Source organism: Rana temporaria, chromosome 3, assembly GCF_905171775.1.
Source record: "Rana temporaria chromosome 3, aRanTem1.1, whole genome shotgun sequence".
NCBI classification, from domain to species: domain Eukaryota; kingdom Metazoa; phylum Chordata; class Amphibia; order Anura; family Ranidae; genus Rana; species Rana temporaria.
In genome coordinates, this window is record NC_053491.1 from 236,877,791 (window position 1) to 236,899,771 (window position 21,981).

Consider the following 21,981-nt stretch of genomic DNA (forward strand, 5'->3'; position numbering starts at 1 on the left):
AAGCTTACCTGAAAAAGATGAATTTACAAGATGACTGTTTATTATGTGCAGCTGCTCAATATCCTGGCTGTTCCAGTTTTGATAAATTCACTGCATTGTATGTGATATATTTTGTAGTAAAATGCTGCATGCAATCACAAGATGTTTTTTTAAACACCATACTTCCACGGAATAAGAGGAACCAGTTCCATTAGCAAACATCACTTCCATGTTCTAACACTTCATATGTACCTAAGAAAATTTGCTCAAGGCATTCAGGTGCACAGCAAACAAATAATCACTTCATTATAAGCATGGAATCCACAATTAAAAATGACTTATAATCAATGTGCTCATACAGGTGGGTGTTTTAAAGTATCATGAATAATGCTTTTAGAGTACATCATGTCTGAGCATGCAAGACCTCCAGTCATTCTAAACCTGCCTCACAATTATACCAGCATTTCAATTAATTAATAAGGCCAAGATCTGCATAGCTTATTTTTTTTAAAACAATATTGTATTTAAATCATGGAATATATTTCTTTTTTATTAATAAATCTATTTTTTGGATCTAGGGAAAGACACTTACTAGTCTGAGTAAAGTACTGGTAAGTACTTACAGTCAATACCATATAATATCTGAAAAAAATGTAAAATGAAAAAAATGGGAAGCGCTAGTCAATGTTTTTTATAATAGTAATCTTGTGCTTTAGATCTATGACTTGCATCCTAATCATCACTGGATTTTTTTTTCTTCACCTTTAATGGGTCTGAAAGTAATGTGTACATTGCAGGGGGAAAAAGCTGAACTGAGATCATCCCTCATTCATTGCCTTACGATTCAGGGATATTTTTTCCTACATTAGACTACAAGCTGTAAGGTATATTAGCACATTATCCACAAAAAAATCATTAAAAATAATTTATATATGTTCAACAGCAGTTATGTGGGTAATTCCCTGATTTATTTTTTCTGTTTCACAGTTGCTTAAGTTATATGCAATTTGATGCCATCATTTATTAAAATCAACTTTAGGCTAAATCAAAATAAGCTCAATAAAATTAGTTTGGTAGTTTTCAGATACACAGCATAAATAATGAATTTGGAGATTACAGTGCACAAATAACTACAGTGTCCATTATTTATTTTATTTATTTTTTCATATTTTAGAGCAACATAAATCTGAATCTTGATTTGGGCTTGAAAGGAATTACTGGGCTTTTAGGATGATGAGAAGAATTCAGACTGGTTGTCATCCGGTGACACAAATGTAAGAAACATTTACATTTTTGTCAAAGACATAATGTTTATCAATGTTCTGATTTAATTATATACTGTATACTTGTGTAAGTAAAATCTTCATAAACATGGCTTTGATGCAGGCCAAAGCTGCTGTCACATCAAAAGTTGCATCACAAACACAAAAATAGAGGAAGGATTTAGCAATTTAAGCAGCTTCTTGGTGCTTTGCCCAAACCCACAAAAATGGGCAAAAATAAAAGTGCAGTTGTGTGACGCTGTACCCAGATATAATTTATGTCCTTTATTTCCCACAAATAGAGATTTGTTTTGGGGGTATTTGATCACCTTTTTATTGTCTGCGCTATAAACAAAAAAAGACCACGTTTTGAAAAAAAAATATATATTTTTTTACTTTCTGCTATAAAACACATCCAATAATTGTTTTTTAAAAAAATCGAATTTCTTCATCAATTTAGGCCAATATGTATTCTTCTACGTGTTTTTGGTAAAAAAGAAATCCCAATAAGCGTATATTGATTGGTCTGTGCAAAATTATAGTGTGTACAAACTATGGTTTGGATTTTTTTGTTATTATTATTTTTATATTTAACTGTGGGGGGGGGGTGCTTTGATTGGAGGAAAGATAGAGATATGTGTTCCTGCTTAGCAGAAACACAAGATCTCTTTCTTTCCCACTGACAGAACGGCAATCTGCCTTGTTCCATTCTGTCTGCCTCAGGAATGATCGGCGGGTCCTGGCAGACATCGGGTCCCCCGGACCCGCAGATTGGCTCCAGTTGTGTCCAATCACAGCGGGAGTGGGTTAGTGGCAGCGGCGCATGACCTGGCTTTTAATCACGTACAGATACATGATTTTTGCGCTTAAGGACCGCCCTGCCGCAATATCAATAACACAACCATTGGTCCCTCCACACATGCCAGGGTCCTGGGTGTAATCCTTGACTCTGACCTCTCCTTCAGCCCCCATATCCAATCACTGGATAAATCCTGCAGCCTTAACCTTCGCAACATCTCCAGAATTCGACCCTTCCTGACTAATGACACCACAAAGCAACTTATTCTTATCCTTGATTATTTCCCGCCTTGACTACTGCAACTCTCTCCTTAATGGCCTACCCTTAAGCAGGCAGGGCCGGTGCTAGTGCAAGGCAACATGGGCACTTGACTTTACGGCGCCAGCGCCGCCAGGGTACAGGGCGGAAAATTTACCGGGACAGACGCCCGCCCGATTGTAGAGTGTGTCTGTGTGGGCTGCCACTGCGGGCGGCATCTGAAGGACGAGTCCCCCCGGCGCTGACCTGTGCAGTGAGTCACTCTGTCAGACAGTCTCAGTGTGTGACAGACAGTCTCACTGTCTGTCTCGTCCTTGGCTACGCGGCGGCGCCTATGTCCTATGTCAGTGAGTGACGTAATTGGCCCCGCCCCTGGTTCCCCTGCCCGCTCAGCTCAGCCACCTGATGTGAAGGAGCGAGGGCTGAAGGAGGCGGAGCAACAGACGGACCGGATCTGAACCAGCAGGCAGTGCAGCCTGCGGCGTCATCCTGGAGGCGACGGCGACCTGTTGAGGGACTCGGGACGGGAGCCGCCCGGTGCACAGATTGGTCAGAAACAGGTAACGGGGACGGACCTGTTTTAAAGTTTCCTGTTAAAATAAAAAAAGGCACACTGCACTGATGGGATTTGTAGTCCTCTGTAACTGCTGGTATTCTCTGTTGCGTTTTATATAATGCATTGCTGGGATTTGTTGTTCCTCTATAGCTGCTGGTATTCTCCATTGCGCTGTATAATGTATTATTGCTGGGATTTGTAGTTCCTCTATAACTGGTGTGCCTGCCTGCGTGCCAAGGGGGGGGGGGGGGGGGGGGCGGCAAAATGCACCTTCGCCTGAGTTGGCAAAAATCCTTGCACTGGCCCTGTAAGCAGGCTATCCCCCTTTAGTCTATTATGAATTCTGCTGCTAGACTAATACACCTCACTAACCGATCCTTGACTGTTGCTCCTCTCTGCCAATCCCTTCACTAGCTTCCCCTACCCCACTGTGTAAAGTTCAAAATGCTAACCATAACATACAAGGCCATCCACAACATCGCCCCCATCTACATCACCAACCTCATCTCCAGATATCGCCCAAATCATCCCCTCCGTTCCTCCCAGGACCTCCTGCTCTCTAGCTCCCTTGTTACCTCCTCCCATGCTCGCCTTCAGGACTTCTTCAGAGCCTCTCCCATCCTCTGGAACTCCCTGCCCCAGTATGTCCAATCAGCCCCTACCCTGTCCACCTTTAGGAGATCCCTGAAAACTCATTTATTCAGAGAAGCCTATCCCACACTCACCTAACAACCGTCCCCGAGCCACTCCTATCAAATCATTCTCTGCAGCTATTACCTTTTGTACCACCACCCCTTCCCTTTATAATGTAAGCTCTATGAGCAGGGCCATCCTGTATCTTTTTTATTGAACTGTACTTTAATTGTGTTGTCACCCCTATACATTGTAAAGCACTGTGTAAACTGTTGGCGCTATACAAATCATGTATAATAATAATAAAATAATAATAATAATATGGAAAAAAAACTAAATACACTAAATACATATAAGGAGCTGTTTTCTTGCCACGTGTCCCTGGAGCCGATGCGCGTGCCTGGCGGGTGCGATGTCCACCGGGCACCCGCGATCGCTCATGACAGAGCAGGAACGTGGATCTGTGTGTGTAAACACATACATCCACATCCTGTCAGGGGAGTAGAGACAGATCTTGTGTTCTTAGTATATAGGAACACCGATCGGTCTCCTCCCATAGTCAGTCCGATCCCCCCTCAGTTAAAACACATCGCCACCTATTGTTAACTCCTTCCCTGCCAGTGACATTTATACAGTAATCAATGGCTATTTTTAGCTCTGATCTCCGTATAAATGTCAATGGTCCCAAAAAAGTGTCAAAAGTGTCCGATCTGTCTGCCACATGTCGAAGTCCTGATAAAAATTGCAGATCGCTACCAGTACTAGTAAAATAATAATAAAATGGCATAAATCTATCCCCTAATTTGTAGACACTATGGGCCTGATTCTCAAAAGAGATACACAGACTTAACTGCTGTTCAGTCTGTGCCTAACTTTGGAAACGATTCTCAAAAGGCTTTTTCCAAAGTTAGGCAGAAAATCTGACATGTGTAAGCCACTTACACGGTCAGATTTTAGGATGCAGTACCGCATCCGCCACTGGGGGCATTTCTCATTGAAATGCAGCTTTGCGTATGCAAATGAGAACTTAAGCAGATTTTCAAAGCATTTCATCATTGTGATTTCTGCGTAAGTTCCGAATTTGCCTGTGCAAAACTAGGGCTGGTTTTATAATGTGTAAAGTTAGTCAAACCTTGTAAAGGCCCATTCAAGCGACAGCATTTGGTATGCATTCCTGAGGGAGAACTCCACGGCAATTTTTAAATTCAAAACCGGCATGGGTTCCCCCCCAGGAGCATACCAGGCCCTTAGGTCTGGTATGGGTTGTAAGGAGACCCCCCCTCCGCCGAAAAATCGACGTAGGGGGTCCCCCTACAATCCATACCAGACCCGTATCCAAAGCACGCTACCCGGCCGGTCAGGAATTGAGTGGGGACGAGCGAGCGCCCCCCCCCTCCTGAGCCGTGCCAGGCCGCATGCCCTCAACATGGGGGGGTTGGGTGCTCTGGGGCAGGGGGGCGCACTGCGGGCCCCCCCACCCCAGAGCACCCTGTCCCCATGTTGATGAGGACAGGACCTCTTCCCGACAACCCTTGCCGTTGGTTGTCGGGGTCTGCGGGCGGGGGCTTATCGGAATCTGGGAGTCCCCTTTAATAAGGGGGCCCCCAGATACCGGCCCCCCACCCTAAGTGAATGGATATGGGGTACATCGTACCCCTATCCATTCACCTGGAGGCAAAAAGTAAAAGTTAGTAAACAGACAACACAAGGGTTTTTAAAATAATTTATTATTCTGCTCCGGAGGCCCCCCTGTCTTCTTTATTAGCTCTATTACCAGGGGGGGCTTCTTCTTCCACTCTCCGGGGGTCTTCCACTCTCCGGGGGTCTTCTTCCACTCTCCGGGGGGGGTTTCTTCTTCCGCTCTCCGGGGGGGGGCTTCTCCGCTCTCCGGGGGTCTTCATCTCTCTTCGCCGCTCTCCGCTGTTGACTCGGCGAACCCCGGTTCTTCTGCAGATGTCCGGTGCCTTCTTCTTCAGCGCTGGCTGCCTGCTATCTTTGTGTGTTAGCTCAATTTCTAACAGGCAGCCGGCGCGGTCTTCTGTGACGTCAGGTTCTTCTTCTCCCCTCTTCCGATGTTGCCTCGTCGCCTCTTGTCACTGTAATGATGGAAGCGCGCCTTGCATCCCATTTATATAGGCATCACCGTCCCATCATGCTCCGGCAGGTACCCACGTGGTGGGTGCCTACCCACGTGCACCCACCACGTGGGTACCTACCGGAGCATGATGGGACGGTGATGCCTATATAAATGGGATGCAAGGCGCGCTTCCATCATTACAGCGACAAGAGGCGACGAGGCAACATCGGAAGAGGGGAGAAGAACAGAAGAGAAGACCCTGACGTCACAGAAGACCGCGCCGGCTGCCTGTTACTAATTGAGCTAACACACAAAGATAGCAGGCAGCCAGCGCTGAAGAAGAAGGCACCGGACATCTGCAGAAGAACCGGGGTTCGCCGAGTCAACAGCGGAAGAGGGGAGAAGATGGAAGAAGACCCCCGGAGAGCGGAGAAGCCCCCCCCGGAGAGCGGAAGAAGAAACCCCCCCCGGAGAGTGGAAGAAGACCCCCGGAGAGTGGAAGAAGAAGCCCCCCCTGGTAATAGAGCTAATAAAGAAGACAGGGGGGGCATCCGGAGCAGAATAATAAATTATTTTAAAAAGCCTTGTGTTGTGTGTTTACTAACTTACTTTTTGCCTCCAGGTGAATGGGTAGGGGTACGATGTACCCCATATCCATTCACTTAGGGTGGGGGGCCGGTATCTGGGGGCCCCCTTATTAAAGGGGACTCCCAGATTCCGATAAGCCCCCGCCCGCAGACCCCGACAACCAACGGCAAGGGTTGTCGGGAAGAGGTCCTGTCCTCATCAACATGGGGACAGGGTGCTCTGGGGTGGGGGGGCCCGCAGTGCGCCCCCCTGCCCCAGAGCACCCAACCCCCCCATGTTGAGGGCATGCGGCCTGGCACGGCTCAGGAGGGGGGGGGCGCTCGTTTGTCCCCACTCCATTCCTGACCGGCCGGGTAGCGTGCTTTGGATACGGGTCTGGTATGGATTGTAGGGGGACCCCCTACATCGATTTTTCGGCGTGGGGGGGTCTCCTTACAACCCATACCAGACCTAAGGGCCTGGTATGCTCCTGGGGGGGGGAACCCATGCCGGTTTTTTCTTTGAAAATTGGCATGGAGTTCTCCCTCTCAGGAATGCATGCTGAGCGACGCTGTCATTTTTTTTTATAATTATTTGTTTTCCCGGCTCGTCTTTTTTTTTCACCCATCGCAACTTTAGTGTCCCGTCGAAATTCTCAAAGCCGCCCGGCGTTAATTACGTTCGCGCGCTGCACGTCGGGAAAATGACGTCACACGCATGCGCAGTACGGCTGGCGCGGGAGCGCGCCTCATTTAAATTTTAAACGCCCCCAGGAGAGGAGGACCGCCTTACGACGGCGGCACTTAAGTTACACGGCCTGAAATTTCTAGGTAAGTGCTTTGAAGATCGGGCACTTAGGTAGAGATTTTAAGTCAGTGTAACTTAACTGCTGAAATTTAAGTTAGGCTACGTTTTTGGGAATTTGGCCCTATGGGCCTAATCCTCAAAAGAGATACTCCGGCGTAAGCCGTCGTATCTCTGGTTCTAACTTTGGAACTGATCCTCAGAAGCAGTTTTCCAAAGTTAGGCAGAAGATCCGACATCTGTAAGGGACTTACACTGCCGGATCTTAGGATGCAGTACCGCATCCGCCACTGGGGGCATTTCGAGTCGAAATGCCGCTTCTGGTATGCAAATCAGCACTTAGGGCGATCCACAAAGCTTTTCAGCTTCGTTTTTTCGCCGTAAGTTTTAGTTTGCCAAGTGTAAAACTAGGGCTGCTTTTACATGGTGTAAAGTTAGTAACACCATGTAAAAGCACATTCAAGCGACGGCATTTGGTATGCATTCCCGAGGGAGAACTCCACGGCAATTTGTAAAATCAAAACCGGCATGGGTTCCCTCCAGGAGCATACCAGGCCCTTAGGTCTGGTATGGGTTGTAAGGAGACCCCCCTCCGCTGAAAAATCGACGTAGGGGGTCCCCCTACAATCCATACCAGACCCGTATCCAAAGCACGCTACCCGGCCGGCCAGGAATGGGAGTGGGGACGAGCGAGCGCCCCCCCCCCCCTCCTGAGCCGTGCCAGGCCGCATGCCCTCAACATGGGGGGGTTGGGTGCTCTGGGGCAGGGGGGCGCACTGCGGGCCCCCCCACCCCAGAGCACCCTGTCCCCATGTTGATGAGGACAGGACCTCTTCCCGACAACCCGTGCCGTTGGTTGTCGGGGTCTGCGGGCGGGGGCTTATCGGAATCTGGGAGTCCCCTTTAATAAGGGGGCCCCCAGATACCGGCCCCCCACCCTAAGTGAATGGATATGGGGTACATCGTACCCCTATCCATTCACCTGGAGGCAAAAAGTTAAAGTTGTTAAACACACAACACAAGGGTTTTTAAAATAATATATTAGTCTGCTCCGAAGTCCCCCCCCTGTCTTCCTTATTAGCTCTAATACCAGGGGGGGCTTCTTCTTCCACTCTCCCGGGGTCTTCTCCGCTCTCCGGGGGGGGGTTTCTTCTTCCGCTCTCCGGGGGGGTCTTCTCCGCTCTCCGGGGGTCTTCTTCTATCTTCGCCGCTCTCCGCTGTTGACTCGGCGCACCCGGGTTCTTCTGCAGCTTTCCGGTGCCTTCTACTTCAGCGCTGGCTGCCTGCTATCTTCGTGTGTTAGCTCAATTACTAGCAGGCAGCCATCGCGGTCTTCTGTGACGTCAGGTTCTTCTCTTCCCTTCTTCCGATGTTGACACGTCGCCTCTTCTCACTGCAATGATGGAAGCGCGCCTTGCATCCCATTTATATAGGCCTCACCGTCCCATCATGCTCCGGTAGGTACCCACGTGGTGGGTGCACGTGGGTAGGCACCCACCACGTGGGTACCTACCGGAGCATGATGGGACGGTGATGCCTATATAAATGGGATGCAAGGCGCGCTTCCATCATTGCAGTGAGAAGAGGCGACGTGTCAACATCGGAAGAAGGGAGAAGAAGAACATGACGTCAAAGAAGACCGCGCTGGCTGCCTGCTAGTAATTGAGCTAACACACGAAGATAGCAGGCAGCCAGCGCTGAAGAAGAAGGCACCGGACAGCTGCAGAAGAACCGGGGTGCGCCGAGTCAACAGCGGAGAGCGGCGAAGATAGAAGAAGACCCCCGGAGAGCGGAGAAGACCCCCCCCCGGAGAGCGGAAGAAGAAACCCCCCCCGGAGAGCGGAGAAGACCCCCGGAGAGTGGAAGAAGAAGCCCCCCTGGTATTAGAGCTAATAAAGAAGACAGGGGGGGCCTCCGGAGCAGACTAATAAATTATTTTAAAAACCCTTGTGTTGTGTGTTTAATAACTTTAACTTTTTGCCTCCAGGTGAATGGATAGGGGTACGATGTACCCCATATCCATTCACTTAGGGTGGGGGGCCGGTATCTGGGGGCCCCCTTATTAAAGGGGACTCCCAGATTCCGATAAGCCCCCGCCCACAGACCCCGACAACCAACAGCAAGGGTTGTCGGGAAGAGGTCCTGTCCTCATCAACATGGGGACAGGGTGCTCTGGGGTGGGGGGGCCCGCAGTGTGCCCCCCTGCCCCAGAGCACCCAACCCCCCCATGTTGAGGGCATGCGGCCTGGCACGGCTCAGGAGGGGGGGGGCGCTCGCTCGTCCCCACTCCCATTCCTGGCCGGCCGGGGTAGCGTGCTTTGGATACGGGTCTGGTATGGATTGTAGGGGGACCCCCTACATCGATTTTTCGGCGGAGGGGGGGTCTCCTTACAACCCATACCAGACCTAAGGGCCTGGTATGCTCCTGGGGGGGGGAACCCATGCCGGTTTTTTCTTTAAAAATTGGCATGGAGTTCTCCCTCTCAGGAATGCATGCTGAGCGACGCTGTCATTTTTTTTTATAATTATTTGTTTTCCCGGCGCGTATATTTTTTTTCACCCGTCGCAACTTTAGTGTCCCGTCGCAATCCACAAAGCCCGGCGTCAATTACGTTCGCGCGCTGCACGTCGGGAAAATTACGTCACACGCATGCGCAGTACGGCCGGCGCGGGAGCGCGACTCATTTAAATTTTAAATGCCCCCCGGAGATGAGGACCGCCTTGCGACGGCGGCACTTAAGTTACACCGCTCAAAATCTCTAGGTAAGTGCTTTGTGGATCGGGCACTTAGGTAGAGATTTTGCGGCGGAGTAACTTAAATGTCAAAAGTTAAGTTACGCAGGGTTTTTGTGGATTTGGCCCAATAACCTTTGCGCAAACCAATCAATATACGCTTATTGCTATTTTTTTTACCAAAAATATGTAGAAGAATACATATCAGCCAAAACTGATGAAGAATATTTTGTTTGGGTACAACATCTCACGACCGTGCAATTGTCAGTAAAAAAAGCAGTGCGGTATTGCAAAAAATGGCCTGGTCAGAAAGGGGGCAAATCCTTCCGGGGCTGAAGTGGTTAACGTTTTTAGTAAATGGATTTCAGTTGCTTATTTACTTTTAGCAAAAAAGGTGTCATCAGGAATTATGTCTACATGCACAATACACTATCTGAATGACAACGAAGGTGAAATGGCATACCAAACGCCTTGCTGCTTATTGCAGAGCTTAAAGTATTACTAAACCCAGGACCCTGCATTCACTATATCTGGTCTCCCACAGTACACAGAACATTGAAATTATTTTAGTAAATTTAAAACTGCTAAATACCCTTTCTCATCAGCAGTATATAGCAGTCTTGTGACTTCTATCAGTGTCTGGCTGAGCACTAGTTAAAGCTTATAGAAGGAGTTTTCATTCTCCTCTGACTGTCCTATGAAGTTTCATGACTCCTGACCCTCTGTCCGGAAAGTGCTGATTGGCCCTGTGCTGATCACATGCACCGTCCCCCCAAAAAATAATAACAATACAATACACACCAAAGTAAGCATGTGCAGAGTGCCTTCAAAACTCTTTTCTATCAGTAGATGCATTGGGGTCTGTAAAAGAAGGGGAGAATCAGAAAAGACAGGATCAAACAGCCTTTTTGCACAAAGAGCAGGATTAACCCCTTAGGTTCCACAGTGAATATAAGGCTTGGTTCGCACTATTGTGAATTGGATGAGGGGTCTGCGTATTCAATTAGCAATAGCAGGAGATTGTGAATGGCTCTCTATGGAGCCGGTTCACATATCTCCGATGCGGCTCCGGTGCGAATTTGCACAGGAGCCCTGTTCATCTTTTGGTCTGTTTCAGGTCCGAATTCAGCCCAAAATTCAGGCTGAAATCAGACCTGAAACGGTGAACCAGGATGCAAAGGACCCCTGCAGGGAGCTGCATCATTATTGGGTGTGAACCAAGCCTAAAAAGCATGCTTTACTGCATATACAGACTGGTTATACTGTTGTGGGTTTAGTAACACTTTAAAAGCAGGTTCAGTTAGAGCTAAACAATGATTTATGTGCCATGATTTCACCATACTGCAACTCAGCACAAAAGAAAACATCTGCTGTATGTGGTAATCAAATTACTATGGACTGGATGGGAGTTGTAAGAAGGTAGTACGATTCTCATGCATCCTTTGAGCTTTTCCTTGTCAAAGTATTTTATTGAATGAATATGATAATCCAAGTACAAATCTTGTGTTGTACATGTTGTAATAAGTTATCCAACTTACAACAGGTTTGAAAAAAAAAACTTCATGGTCCACTATATATGTACAGATAAGTAAATTATATAAACTCAACAGAAAATAGAAAAGTAAATAAATCATTACATCAAGATATTCATGACTGTAGTTGGAAATACTATTTATCATATTCCGTTGAGATTTTCAAGTGCTTTGGCTTTAGTAAGAAGGTGAACAGGGACAGCTTAGCAAGAGCTGTCTGGGATGGTGACCATACTCATATAGCTTTCTGCTTATTTGTACCTAGAATATCAGTTCCACTATAAAGGCAGCCATGACATGACACCTTAGTCAAACTAATATTTTGTGTATTCTCTTTCAGATATCACTGCCTTTCAAATACTTCAAACTGCTTCTTACCTTATATCCTTACTGCCAGCAATTTGTAGAATACAGACGCTATAAAATAGAAACTTTTTATCTCTTGTAGTGACAGTTCAATAAATATATTTCAAGAAAAATGGTTCTTTTTTTTAATTATTATTCAGTGATATAAAAATAATTTACTGAATTGTCCCTTTTTCTTCTTAATGCTGTAACTAGCAAGCTGTAATTTCACTGCACATTACCCACCACATATGACAATGGTTAACTAATACAGAACTTCTGTACAAATGACAGAACTTCAATGGGCAATAGAGGTTTAATGATGGGGTTTGGAGCTTAACCTGATCCCACCAGCCGCACGTCCATATACAGCCTTTCGTCTGGTGGGTTTTAATGCAGAGTGGCCGCATTAATATGGGTATATGTAAATGGTTTACTGTGCACAGATCTCCCTCAGACTCCTTAAATATGATGGGCGCATTGTTTTTTATTTTTTTGGCTTTTTTGCTTTATTTTCATCTGGTGATCTGGCCAGTAATTATTTTATTTTTCATCTTCCTTTAACCAAGCTGTCCAACAAATGGACAGTTACAGGGTTAAGACACACCATTTAACACTGACAGGTGTGCATACAATAATCAGCTTTTATTCAGTTAGAAAAAACCTTCATCCCAAAAGAAAAATGGTATTTTATACTCACCGTAAAATCCATTTCTCTGAGTTCATGGACGGACACAGCCTTAATATTGACAAAGTGGGTATTAGCCTTCCTTTAGGAGTGACTAGGCAGAAAGTGTTAACAACTTCAAAGCTGAACAGCCCCGCCCAGGCGGCGGTCCTACTGGCTATATCCCCTCAGCCTGCACTAAGCAGCTCAGTTTGTCAAAAGCAGTACAAACTTAAAAAAAGAGGGGTGGGTGCTGTGTCCGTCCATGAACTCAGAGAAAAGGATTTTACGGCGAGTATAAAATCCTATTTTCTCTTTCGTTCATGGACGGACACAGCCCTAATCTTGACAAAGTGGGACGTCCCAAAGCAGTGTCAAAATGAGGGGTGGGAACAGCATAGAATTAAACTTCACTACAAAACAAAACAGAGCTCCTCAACTGAGGATCTGTAACTCTAAACAGCCGCCTGCAAAACTTTGCGGCCGAAGAAGCATCCAAAGATACACTCACATTAGTGAAAGTGTGACCGGGCGACCAGGTCGCCGCCTTACACACCTGGGAAACAGACGCTTGATGTCAGAAAGCCCAAAAGAGGCACCATTGCCCTGGTCGAATTAATCGTGACAGGGAGACGCCCGACCCTTTATGGCAGACCTGGGCAAACTACGGCCCGCGGGCCGTATACGGCCTGGTGGACCTTTTAATTCGGCCCCCGGGCAGTGTTGCCAATAGGGTTGTCCCGATACGGATCTGTCCAATCGCGAGCAAGGGGGAGTCACATAGACACTCCCCCTTGCTTGCGATTGGACAGATCCGTCCAAGGGGGAGTGTCTATGCGCAGCGGGGAAAACAGCTGTTCAAACGAACGCTGTCTGTAATGTTCCCCGCCGCGGTGATAACAGTAGGTACGGGGGACAATTGCTGCTATACGGGGGACATGGCTGCTATACGGGGGACATGGCTGCTATACGGGGACACATTTAAAAAAAAGTATCGGTATTCGGTATCGGCGAGTACATAAAAAAAAGTATCGGTACTTGTACTCAGTCCTAAAAAAGTGGTATCGGGACAACCCTAGTTGCCAACCGTCCGTAGAATTACGGACAGTACGTAAATAAAAGGCACTTTTTCCCTGTTCGTAAAAGTCCGTAATAAGGGAAATGTGCCCGTAAAAAGATCCGAATGTGAGCCGCAGCGCAGGCAGCGTCTAGTCCTCCTACATTATGCATAGCCTTGCCCTCTCTGACCGCCCAGCCCACCACCACCCGCCGCGCAGCCAATTATCAAAGCGCATTTTCGCGCTAACAACACTGCAGCCAGCCTATTCAAAAGAGCAGCGCGGGGAAACTGAGGAACATCGTAGAATGTGTGGACTCTGTGGAGAGCGGCACCGGCGGGATAGCACACAGCAGCAGATGTAGTGGACACACTGCAGACGCACCCCCACTGTGACGGAGTGGACTGAGTGAAGGCAGACGGAGACCGACCAGTGCGCCTGCCTGCCTGCTCTGCCCGCCCTACTGACTGTAGCAGTCGGCCAGCCGCCATGCTGGTGCCCGGACCTGGAGTGGACCCTGGTCTCCACTCTCTTCATTGGAGTAGGACTCCTCGCGACGCCTGCTGCCTGCCCTCAGTGCCACTGCCCTGGCCTTGTCTGGTGAGTCCTCCTCAGTCCAGCAGCAGAGTGTGAAGTGCTATCCTACCTAGACATCATCAGTATGCTGTGTCCTCCTCCTGTGCCCCTTTCACCTCTCCACAGGTCAGATCTGTGGAGAGGTGAAAGGGGCACAGGAGGAAGACACAGCATACTGATGATGTGAAGAAGTGATATGATAATTTATTTGCAGCCTCTGTGCCATGTCCCCAGCGTCTGTCCCCCTCCTGTGCCATGTCCCCAGCGTCTGTCCCCCTCCTGTGTCATGTCTCCAGCGTCTGTCCCCCTCCTGTGCCATGTCCCCAGCGTCTGTCCCCCTCCTGTGTCATGTCCCCAGCGTCTGTCCCCCTCCTGTGTCATGTCCCCAGCGTCTGTCCCCCTCCTGTGTCATGTCCCCAGCGTCTGTCCCCCTCCTGTGTCATGTCCCCAGCGTCTGTCCCCCTCCTGTGTCATGTCCCCAGCCTCTGTCCCCCTCCTGTGTCATGTCCCCAGCCTCTGTCCCCCTCCTGTGTCATGTCCCCAGCCTCTGTCCCCCTCCTGTGTCATGTCCCCAGCCTCTGTCCCCCTCCTGTGTTTTAATGTCCCCAGCCTCTGTCCCCCTCCTGTGCCATGTCCCCAGCCTCTGTCCCCCTCCTGTGCCATGTCTATAACAAGTACTAGTACCAGTTGTCCAACAATGATATTTACTGCTTTTTATAAAGAAATACAATTGATTTTATGCAGTATTGAGTTTAGCCTTTTGGCCCGGCCCTCCAAAATATTTTTAGTTTCTCATGTGGCCCCATCGAAAAAATAATTGCCCACCGCTGCTTTATGGCGTAAGCCTGATCACCTCGAAATGGTGGCCGATGAGATCGATGGGCCCTTCTTGGGACCAGCCACCGAAACAAACAGTGAGTCTGAACTCCGGAACAGAGCTGTAACAGACAAGTATACTCTCGGAGCTCGGACAACGTCCAAGGAATGCCACGTTGTCTCCTTAGGATTCAACGGATGAGGATACAAGGATGGCAGTACAATGTCTTCCTTGAGATGGAGGATCGAAATGACCTTAGGAAGAAAAGAAGGCTGCGGACGCAGCACCACCTTATCCTTATGGAAGATCAGATAGGGAGCCTTTCATGACAAGGCTGCCAGCTCAGAGCCCGTCTTAACGGACCTAACAGCCACCAAAAGGACCACTTTCTGAGAAAGTGCCAACAAGGGATCTTTCCTAATGTTCTCAAATGGTGGTTTCTGAGGCACTTAGAGGCCATGCCGTTAAAGCCATTGACTGTAAAGCAGGATGATGTATGGGGCCTTGCAACAGCAGGTCCTCTTGTAGCGCTAGACGCCAAGGGACGTCTGCTATTCAAATGCCCATGGAGGTAGTGGAGGACAGACAGACAAACGTTCTCACTAGAGAGTGAGCCGCCAGGGGTCGTTGAAGAAAGACAGCCAGGGCAGATATCTGCCCCCTAATTGTACTTAAAGCTAATTTATGGTCAGCCCCACGCTGTAAGAACAGCAGGACTCTGGGAACCAAATAAGCATGCGGATGTCACTTCATTTCCTCACAAATGGATATGTAGGTCTTCCAAGTGCAATGGTAAATCTTCCGAGCACTCCTCATGGTAGAGATCACCGAGTCTGACAGGTCCTGGTCTCTTAGCACCTGGCTTTCAATAGCCCTGCCATTAAGCCAGTGACTGAAAAACAGGATGGCGTATGGGACCTTGAGACAGCAGGTCCTTTCTTAGCGGTAGACGCCAAAGGATGTCTGCTACTAGATGCACTAGGTCGGCGCACCAAGGATGCATAGGCCAATCCAGAGCAATTAGGATCATTGGAATCCCCTCTGTCTCCACTCTGTGAAGCAGATGAGGAAGGAGCTTTAGAGGAGTGAAGACATAGGTTAGCCGGTACTGACTACACAGTGCCACTAACACATCTGTCGCGTCTGCTCATGGGTCTCTTGACCTGGCCACAAACCTCAATACCTTTTGATTGAGTCGAGATGCCAGGAGATCTACGTCTGGCGTGCCCCATCTTGGGCAAAGGAGCTTAAACGCATCCGGGTGCAGAGACCATTCTACTTGGTCCAGCATCTGGTGACTCAGGTAGTCCGCCTGCCAGTTTTCCACGCCCGGAATGTATATGGCCGGCAGGGCCGGTACGCTCTTTTCTCTTTTATTTTTTTCTTCTCTTTCCTCTTCTCCTCTCTGGCCCTCTGATGATTATGCACCGTGAATGGTCGTGGGAGATTGCTTTCGGGGGGGAATGACTGTCTGTGGTACAGTTAAAATTGTATTGATAAGGTACGTAGGAGTGTTGCTAAAGGCAATTGTATGAACCAAACTTATCTAAGATTAATTTTTTGGAGGTTGAGAAGCTGCCCTTTTTTTTTTTTTTGCTTTGATACTGTTCCGGATAACGTGTAACAAAAATTGGATTCAAAGATACGCAAAGATATTCAACAGCAATCCGTACTACACTTTGAAGACAAGGGGGGCAGGTAAGGGGAGATAGGAAAAGGCAGAGAGTGATGAGTACCTCCTCGGGCCAGATTTTTTTTTTTTTTTTTTTTACTGGTGCCTTTTTTTTTTTTTTTGCACTATTTTTTTGCTGGATACAAATGAACTTAACTGATTTAAAAACAGTGGGCCAGATCCACAAAAACCTGACGTAACTTAAAAAATCCAATTTAAGTTACACTGCCTTAAAGTTTCTACCTAAGTGCCTGATCCACAAAGCACTTATCTAGAAATTTCAGGCTGTGTAACTAAAATTCCGCCGGTGCAAGGCGTTCCTATTCAAATGGGGCGAGTCCCATTTAAATGAGGCGCGCTCCCGCGCCGGCCGTACTGCGCATGCGCGCCGGCCGTACTGCGCATGCGCGAAGTTACGTTACGCCGAGTTTTGAGGATCGCGACGGCTTAAAGTTGCGTCGGGGATAAAAAAAATGACAGCGGCATGCATTCCTGAGGGAGAACTCCATGCCCATTTTCAAAGAAAAAAACGGCATGGGTTCCCCCCCCAGGAGCATACCAGGCCCTTAGGTCTGGCATGGGTTGTAAGGAGACCCCCCCACGCCGAAAAATTGACGTAGGGGGTCCCCCTACAATCCATACCAGACCCGTATCCAAAGCACGCTACCCGGCCGGCCAGGAAAGGAGTGGGGACGAGCGAGCGCCCCCCCCTCCTGAGCCGTGCCAGGCCGCGTGCCCTCAACATGGGGGGGTTGGGTGCTCTGGGGCAGGGGGGCGCACTGCGGGCCCCCCCACCCCAGAGCACCCTGTCCCCATGTTGATGAGGACAGGACCTCTTCCCGACAACCCTTGCCATTGGTTGTCGGGGTCTGCGGGCGGAGGCTTATCGGAATCTGGGAGTCCCCTTTAATAAGGGGGCCCCCAGATACCGGCCCCCCACCCTAAGTGAATGGATATGGGGTACATCGTACCCCTATCCATTCACCTGGAGGCAAAAAGTAAAAGTTAATAAACACACAACACAAGGCTTTTTAAAATATTTTATTATTCTGCTCCGGACGCCCCCCCTGTCTTCGTTATTAGCTCAATTACCAGGGGGGGCTTCTTCCACTCTCCGGGGGTCTTCCGCTCTCCGGGGGTCTTCCGCTCTCCGGGGGGGCTTCTCCGGACTCCGGGGGGGCTTCTCCGGACTCCGGGGGGCTTCTTCCATCTTCTCCCCTCTTCCGCTCTTGACTCGGCGAACCCCGGTTCTTCTGCAGCTCTCCGGTGCCTTCTTCTTCAGCGCTGGCTGCCTGCTATGTTTGTGTGTTAGCTCGATTTCAAACAGGCAGCCGGCGCGGTCTTCTGTGGCGTCAGGGTCTTCTGGTCTTCTGGTCTTCCGATGTTGCCTCGTCGCCTGTTGTCGCTGTAATGATGGAAGCGCGCCTTGCATCCCATTTATATAGGCATCACCGTCCCATCATGCTCCGGTAGGTACCCACGTGGTGGGTGCACGTGGGTAGGCACCCACCACGTGGGTACCTACCGGAGCATGATGGGACGGTGATGCCTATATAAATGTGATGCAAGGCGCGCTTCCATCATTACAGCGACAACAGGCGACGAGGCAACATCGGAAGACCAGAATACCAGAAGACCCTGACGCCACAGAAGACCGCGCCGGCTGCCTGTTTGAAATCGAGCTAACACACAAACATAGCAGGCAGCCAGCGCTGAAGAAGAAGGCACCGGAGAGCTGCAGAAGAACCGGGGTTCGCCGAGTCAAGAGCGGAAGAGGGGAGAAGATGGAAGAAGCCCCCCGGAGTCCGGAGAAGCCCCCCCGGAGTCCGGAGAAGCCCCCCGGAGAGCGGAAGACCCCCGGAGAGCGGAAGACCCCCGGAGAGTGGAAGAAGAAGCCCCCCCTGGTAAAAGAGCTAATAACGAAGACAGGGGGGGCGTCCGGAGCAGAATAATAAAATATTTTAAAAAGCCTTGTGTTGTGTGTTTATTAACTTTTACTTTTTGCCTCCAGGTGAATGGATAGGGGTACGATGTACCCCATATCCATTCACTTAGGGTGGGGGGCCGGTATCTGGGGGCCCCCTTATTAAAGGGGACTCCCAGATTCCGATAAGCCCCCGCCCGCATACCCCGACAACCAATGGCAAGGGTTGTCGGGAAGAGGTCCTGTCCTCATCAACATGGGGACAGGGTGCTCTGGGGTGGGGGGGCCCGCAGTGCGCCCCCCTGCCCCAGAGCACCCAACCCCCCCATGTTGAGGGCATGCGGCCTGGCACGGCTCAGGAGGGGGGGGGGGGCGCTCGCTCGTCCCCACTCCCTTCCTGGCCGGCCGGGTAGCGTGCTTTGGATACGGGTCTGGTATGGATTGTAGGGGACCCCCTACGTCGATTTTTCGGCGTAGGGGGGGTCCCCTTACAACCCATACCAGACCTAAGGGCCTGGTATGCTCCTGGGGGGGAACCCATGCCGGTTTTGTTTTTTACAAATTGACGTGGAGTTCTCCCTCGGGAAAGCATACCAAATGCCGTCGCTGGAATGGGCCTTTACAAGGTGTGACTAACTTTACACTTTGTAAAACGAGCCCTAATTTTACACTTGCAAAATAACACTTACGGCGCAAAAAGGAAGCTAGAAAGCTTTGTGGATCGCCTTAAGTGCTAATTTGCATACTAGCAACGGCATTTCGACTCGAAATGCCCCCAGCGGCGGATGCGGTACTGCATCCTAAAATTAGGCAGTGTAATTCAATTACACATGCCGGATCTTCTGTGTAACTTTGGAAAAAGCCTTTTGAGGATCGTTTCCAAAGTTACACACAGACTGAACAGCAGTTAAGTCGGAGTATCTCTTTTGAGGATAACCCCCAGTGTGCTACTGTAGAGAGACTGTTAGTTTCTACAACAAAGGAATTTAAAACAGTCACTGCTACAGAAATACCGCGTTTGTGGTATTTGAGAGAGAATATATTGCTGCCCGCAAAACCATAAAAAAATTATATACTGGAATAAAGGAAAACAAATATTCATAAGTAGAATATCAGCAGTGAAAAGGACTAAGGGTATATCCCCCTTTTTCCCCTTCACCCTTCCTTTTTTTTGTGATGATAGGCAGCATGAGGGGAAGATTAGGAAGAGGAGGAGAAGTGACAAAGTTACCCGGTTCAAGTTTAAGTCCTGGTCCCATGACTAAATATGTGACACTAGGAGTAAGTGGGAATAGCCAGGCCATAGAAAAACAACAGAATACCAAAGGGTGGCAAAATTACGTAAAGGAAAAAAGAGAAAAAGGCTCAGAATAAAATAGCCCCAGAAATAAGTACACACATAGGGCCAGATCCACGTACCCTGGCGCATATTTCCGTCGAGCGTAGCGTATCTCTGATACACTACGCCGCCGTAACTTACTTTTTTTGTATCCTCAAAGAATTTGCGCCGTAAGTTACGGCGGTGTAGTGTAACTTTGGTGGCATAAGGGCGCGCAATTCAAATGGATGTGATGGGGGCCAGTTTTATGTAAATACGTCTTGACGTAAATGACGTTTTTTTTCAACTGTGCATGCGCCGTCCGTTGGGGTATCCCAGTGCGCATGCTCGAAATTAAACCGGAACAAGCCAATGTTTACGACGGTGAGGATTAGCAGCACCGGATATAAATAGATATTACAAGGCCACGATTATTGCACGAATGGTAAAATGGGGAAATAAAGATAAAGAGAAAAAATGGGTTTGAATGGAAAATATTATAAGTAAAACAGCACTTCACAAAAACACATGGATACCACGAAAACACAGAGTATTGGATCCAGACACGCACAAATTAACAATTTTTTTTTTTTTTCAAAATATAGGATTTAATTTACAGACAGAATAAATGGACTTATAACTCACCTTTAATCTCACTTACGGAAACACATTTTTTTATACCTGGGAAAGGGACTTGGTTTGGAATCTGTACATAACACCGCAAGTGATATGAATACGATTGAAATGAACTATAAATGCATTTTGTGATGGCATAGGACATAAGATTCATAAATTTAGCAAATACAAAACTCCACTGTGTTAGAGAGAATGTGGTCAGATTGGAACAACTACACACATATGGTGGGACTGTCCGAAGATAAAGGAATACTGGCATGAAATACAGGAATATATGGAAGCGATAACTGGAGAAAAGATATCTAATAGCATACAAGCTTGTTTGTTCCACAAATTAAAATAATCAAATACAAGCTATAAGAAAACATTGATTCCACCATTGATAAATGCTGCAAAAGGATTGATACCAAAAAACTGGCTAAGTACAAGAAAACCAGATATAAAGGAATGGTTCGAAAGAGTGGAAAATTATAATAAAATTTAATATTTATGTAGTTGCGACGCGGGCCAACTCAATAAATATAATAAGAGATGGAGACAGTGGAAAGACTTTAAATCATCGGAGAAATACTTGGAAAAAATAATAGAGGATAATAGAAGATGAAATAAGACAAAAAGGAGGGAACAAACCATTAGGGGAGAGAGGGGGTGGGTATGGTTTATAATTAATTTATAATTAATTTTGTTAGGTAAAATAACAAATAATAAAATAATGAAGTAATAGATAAATATATAAATTAGTATGCGGAAAACCACAAATTATGCGAAACCGAAGTAGAGATGATATTAATGAATAAAATCATGAGCAAGTCTCTTGTTGTGGTTGAGTCTGAAGTGGTTTTAAAAAAGAAAAAAAAAAAAAAGAACACAAGAACAAAAGAACAAAAAGAGGCACAAAAAAGGGAAAGTACAAGAACAGGAATTGTTACAAGAGTTTGTAATAAAAAGGGATGAGCTGAAGGAACAGTTAAAATATGAATTAAGGAAAACCTAAAATAAGATTGCGAAGGAAAGATACCAATGGGGAAATAAGAAAAGTAGGTGTCTAGCAAAAATGCTGAGAGAAAAAGACCGGATTTTTTTTGGGATAAAATACAAAACAAAAAGGGGGAAATGGTCTATAATACAAAAGACATTGTGAGGGTTTTCTGTGAGTTTTATAAACAACTATACTCAGTAAAACAGAGTGGACTAGGGAAAGAAAACAAAAAAAAAGATAAAAGAATATCTATTGTAAGCCAGGATCCCCCAGATAACAGAAGAAAGAGCACGAGCCCTCGAAAGGCCTATAACAGAAGAGGAAATTATTCAAGCATTAAAAGAATCCACAGTGGGAAAAAGTCCTGGCCCAGATGGGTACACAACATTATATCTGAAAAAGTTCAAAGAAATTCTGACTCCAAAATTATATAATTATATGAATGGCTTGGGTATAAGATATGAGATGAGTAAGGAAGCTCTATTAGCATCAATCACCATTATTGCAAAAGAAGGTAAAGATCACACCTTGGGGGCAGATCCACAAAGATCTGCCCCGGCTCATCGTATATGAGATACGCTACGCCGCCGTACCTTACCTGGCTTTAGTTCGAATCCAGGAAGATTTTGCACTGTAAGTTACGGCGGCGTAGTGTATCTCAAGCGGCGTAACGGCGCGGAGTTCAAATGCCGAACGGAAACGACGTAAAAGAATGCGACGGGGAGCTGCGGTGGCTCAACACGATTGGCACTGCGCTGACAAGCCATTCACCTCTGCAGCCAGGGGTTC

The 21,981-nt window shown here is 47.6% G+C and overlaps 1 protein-coding gene across 2 annotated transcripts in view; it reads left to right on the top strand.

Annotated features, from left to right (window-relative positions):
- Positions 1 to 11,679, top strand: part of LOC120932245 — a 44,891-nt gene extending 33,212 nt beyond the window's left edge. For both annotated transcript variants that reach the window (XM_040344494.1, XM_040344495.1), the window contains exons 9-11: positions 558 to 590; positions 1,154 to 1,253; positions 11,541 to 11,679. In XM_040344494.1, the coding sequence (XP_040200428.1) occupies positions 558 to 590; positions 1,154 to 1,213 (93 nt within the window). In that variant the 3' untranslated portion in view covers positions 1,214 to 1,253; positions 11,541 to 11,679. The remainder of the gene's footprint in view (positions 1 to 557; positions 591 to 1,153; positions 1,254 to 11,540) is intronic.
- Positions 11,680 to 21,981: the final 10,302 nt, after the last annotated feature.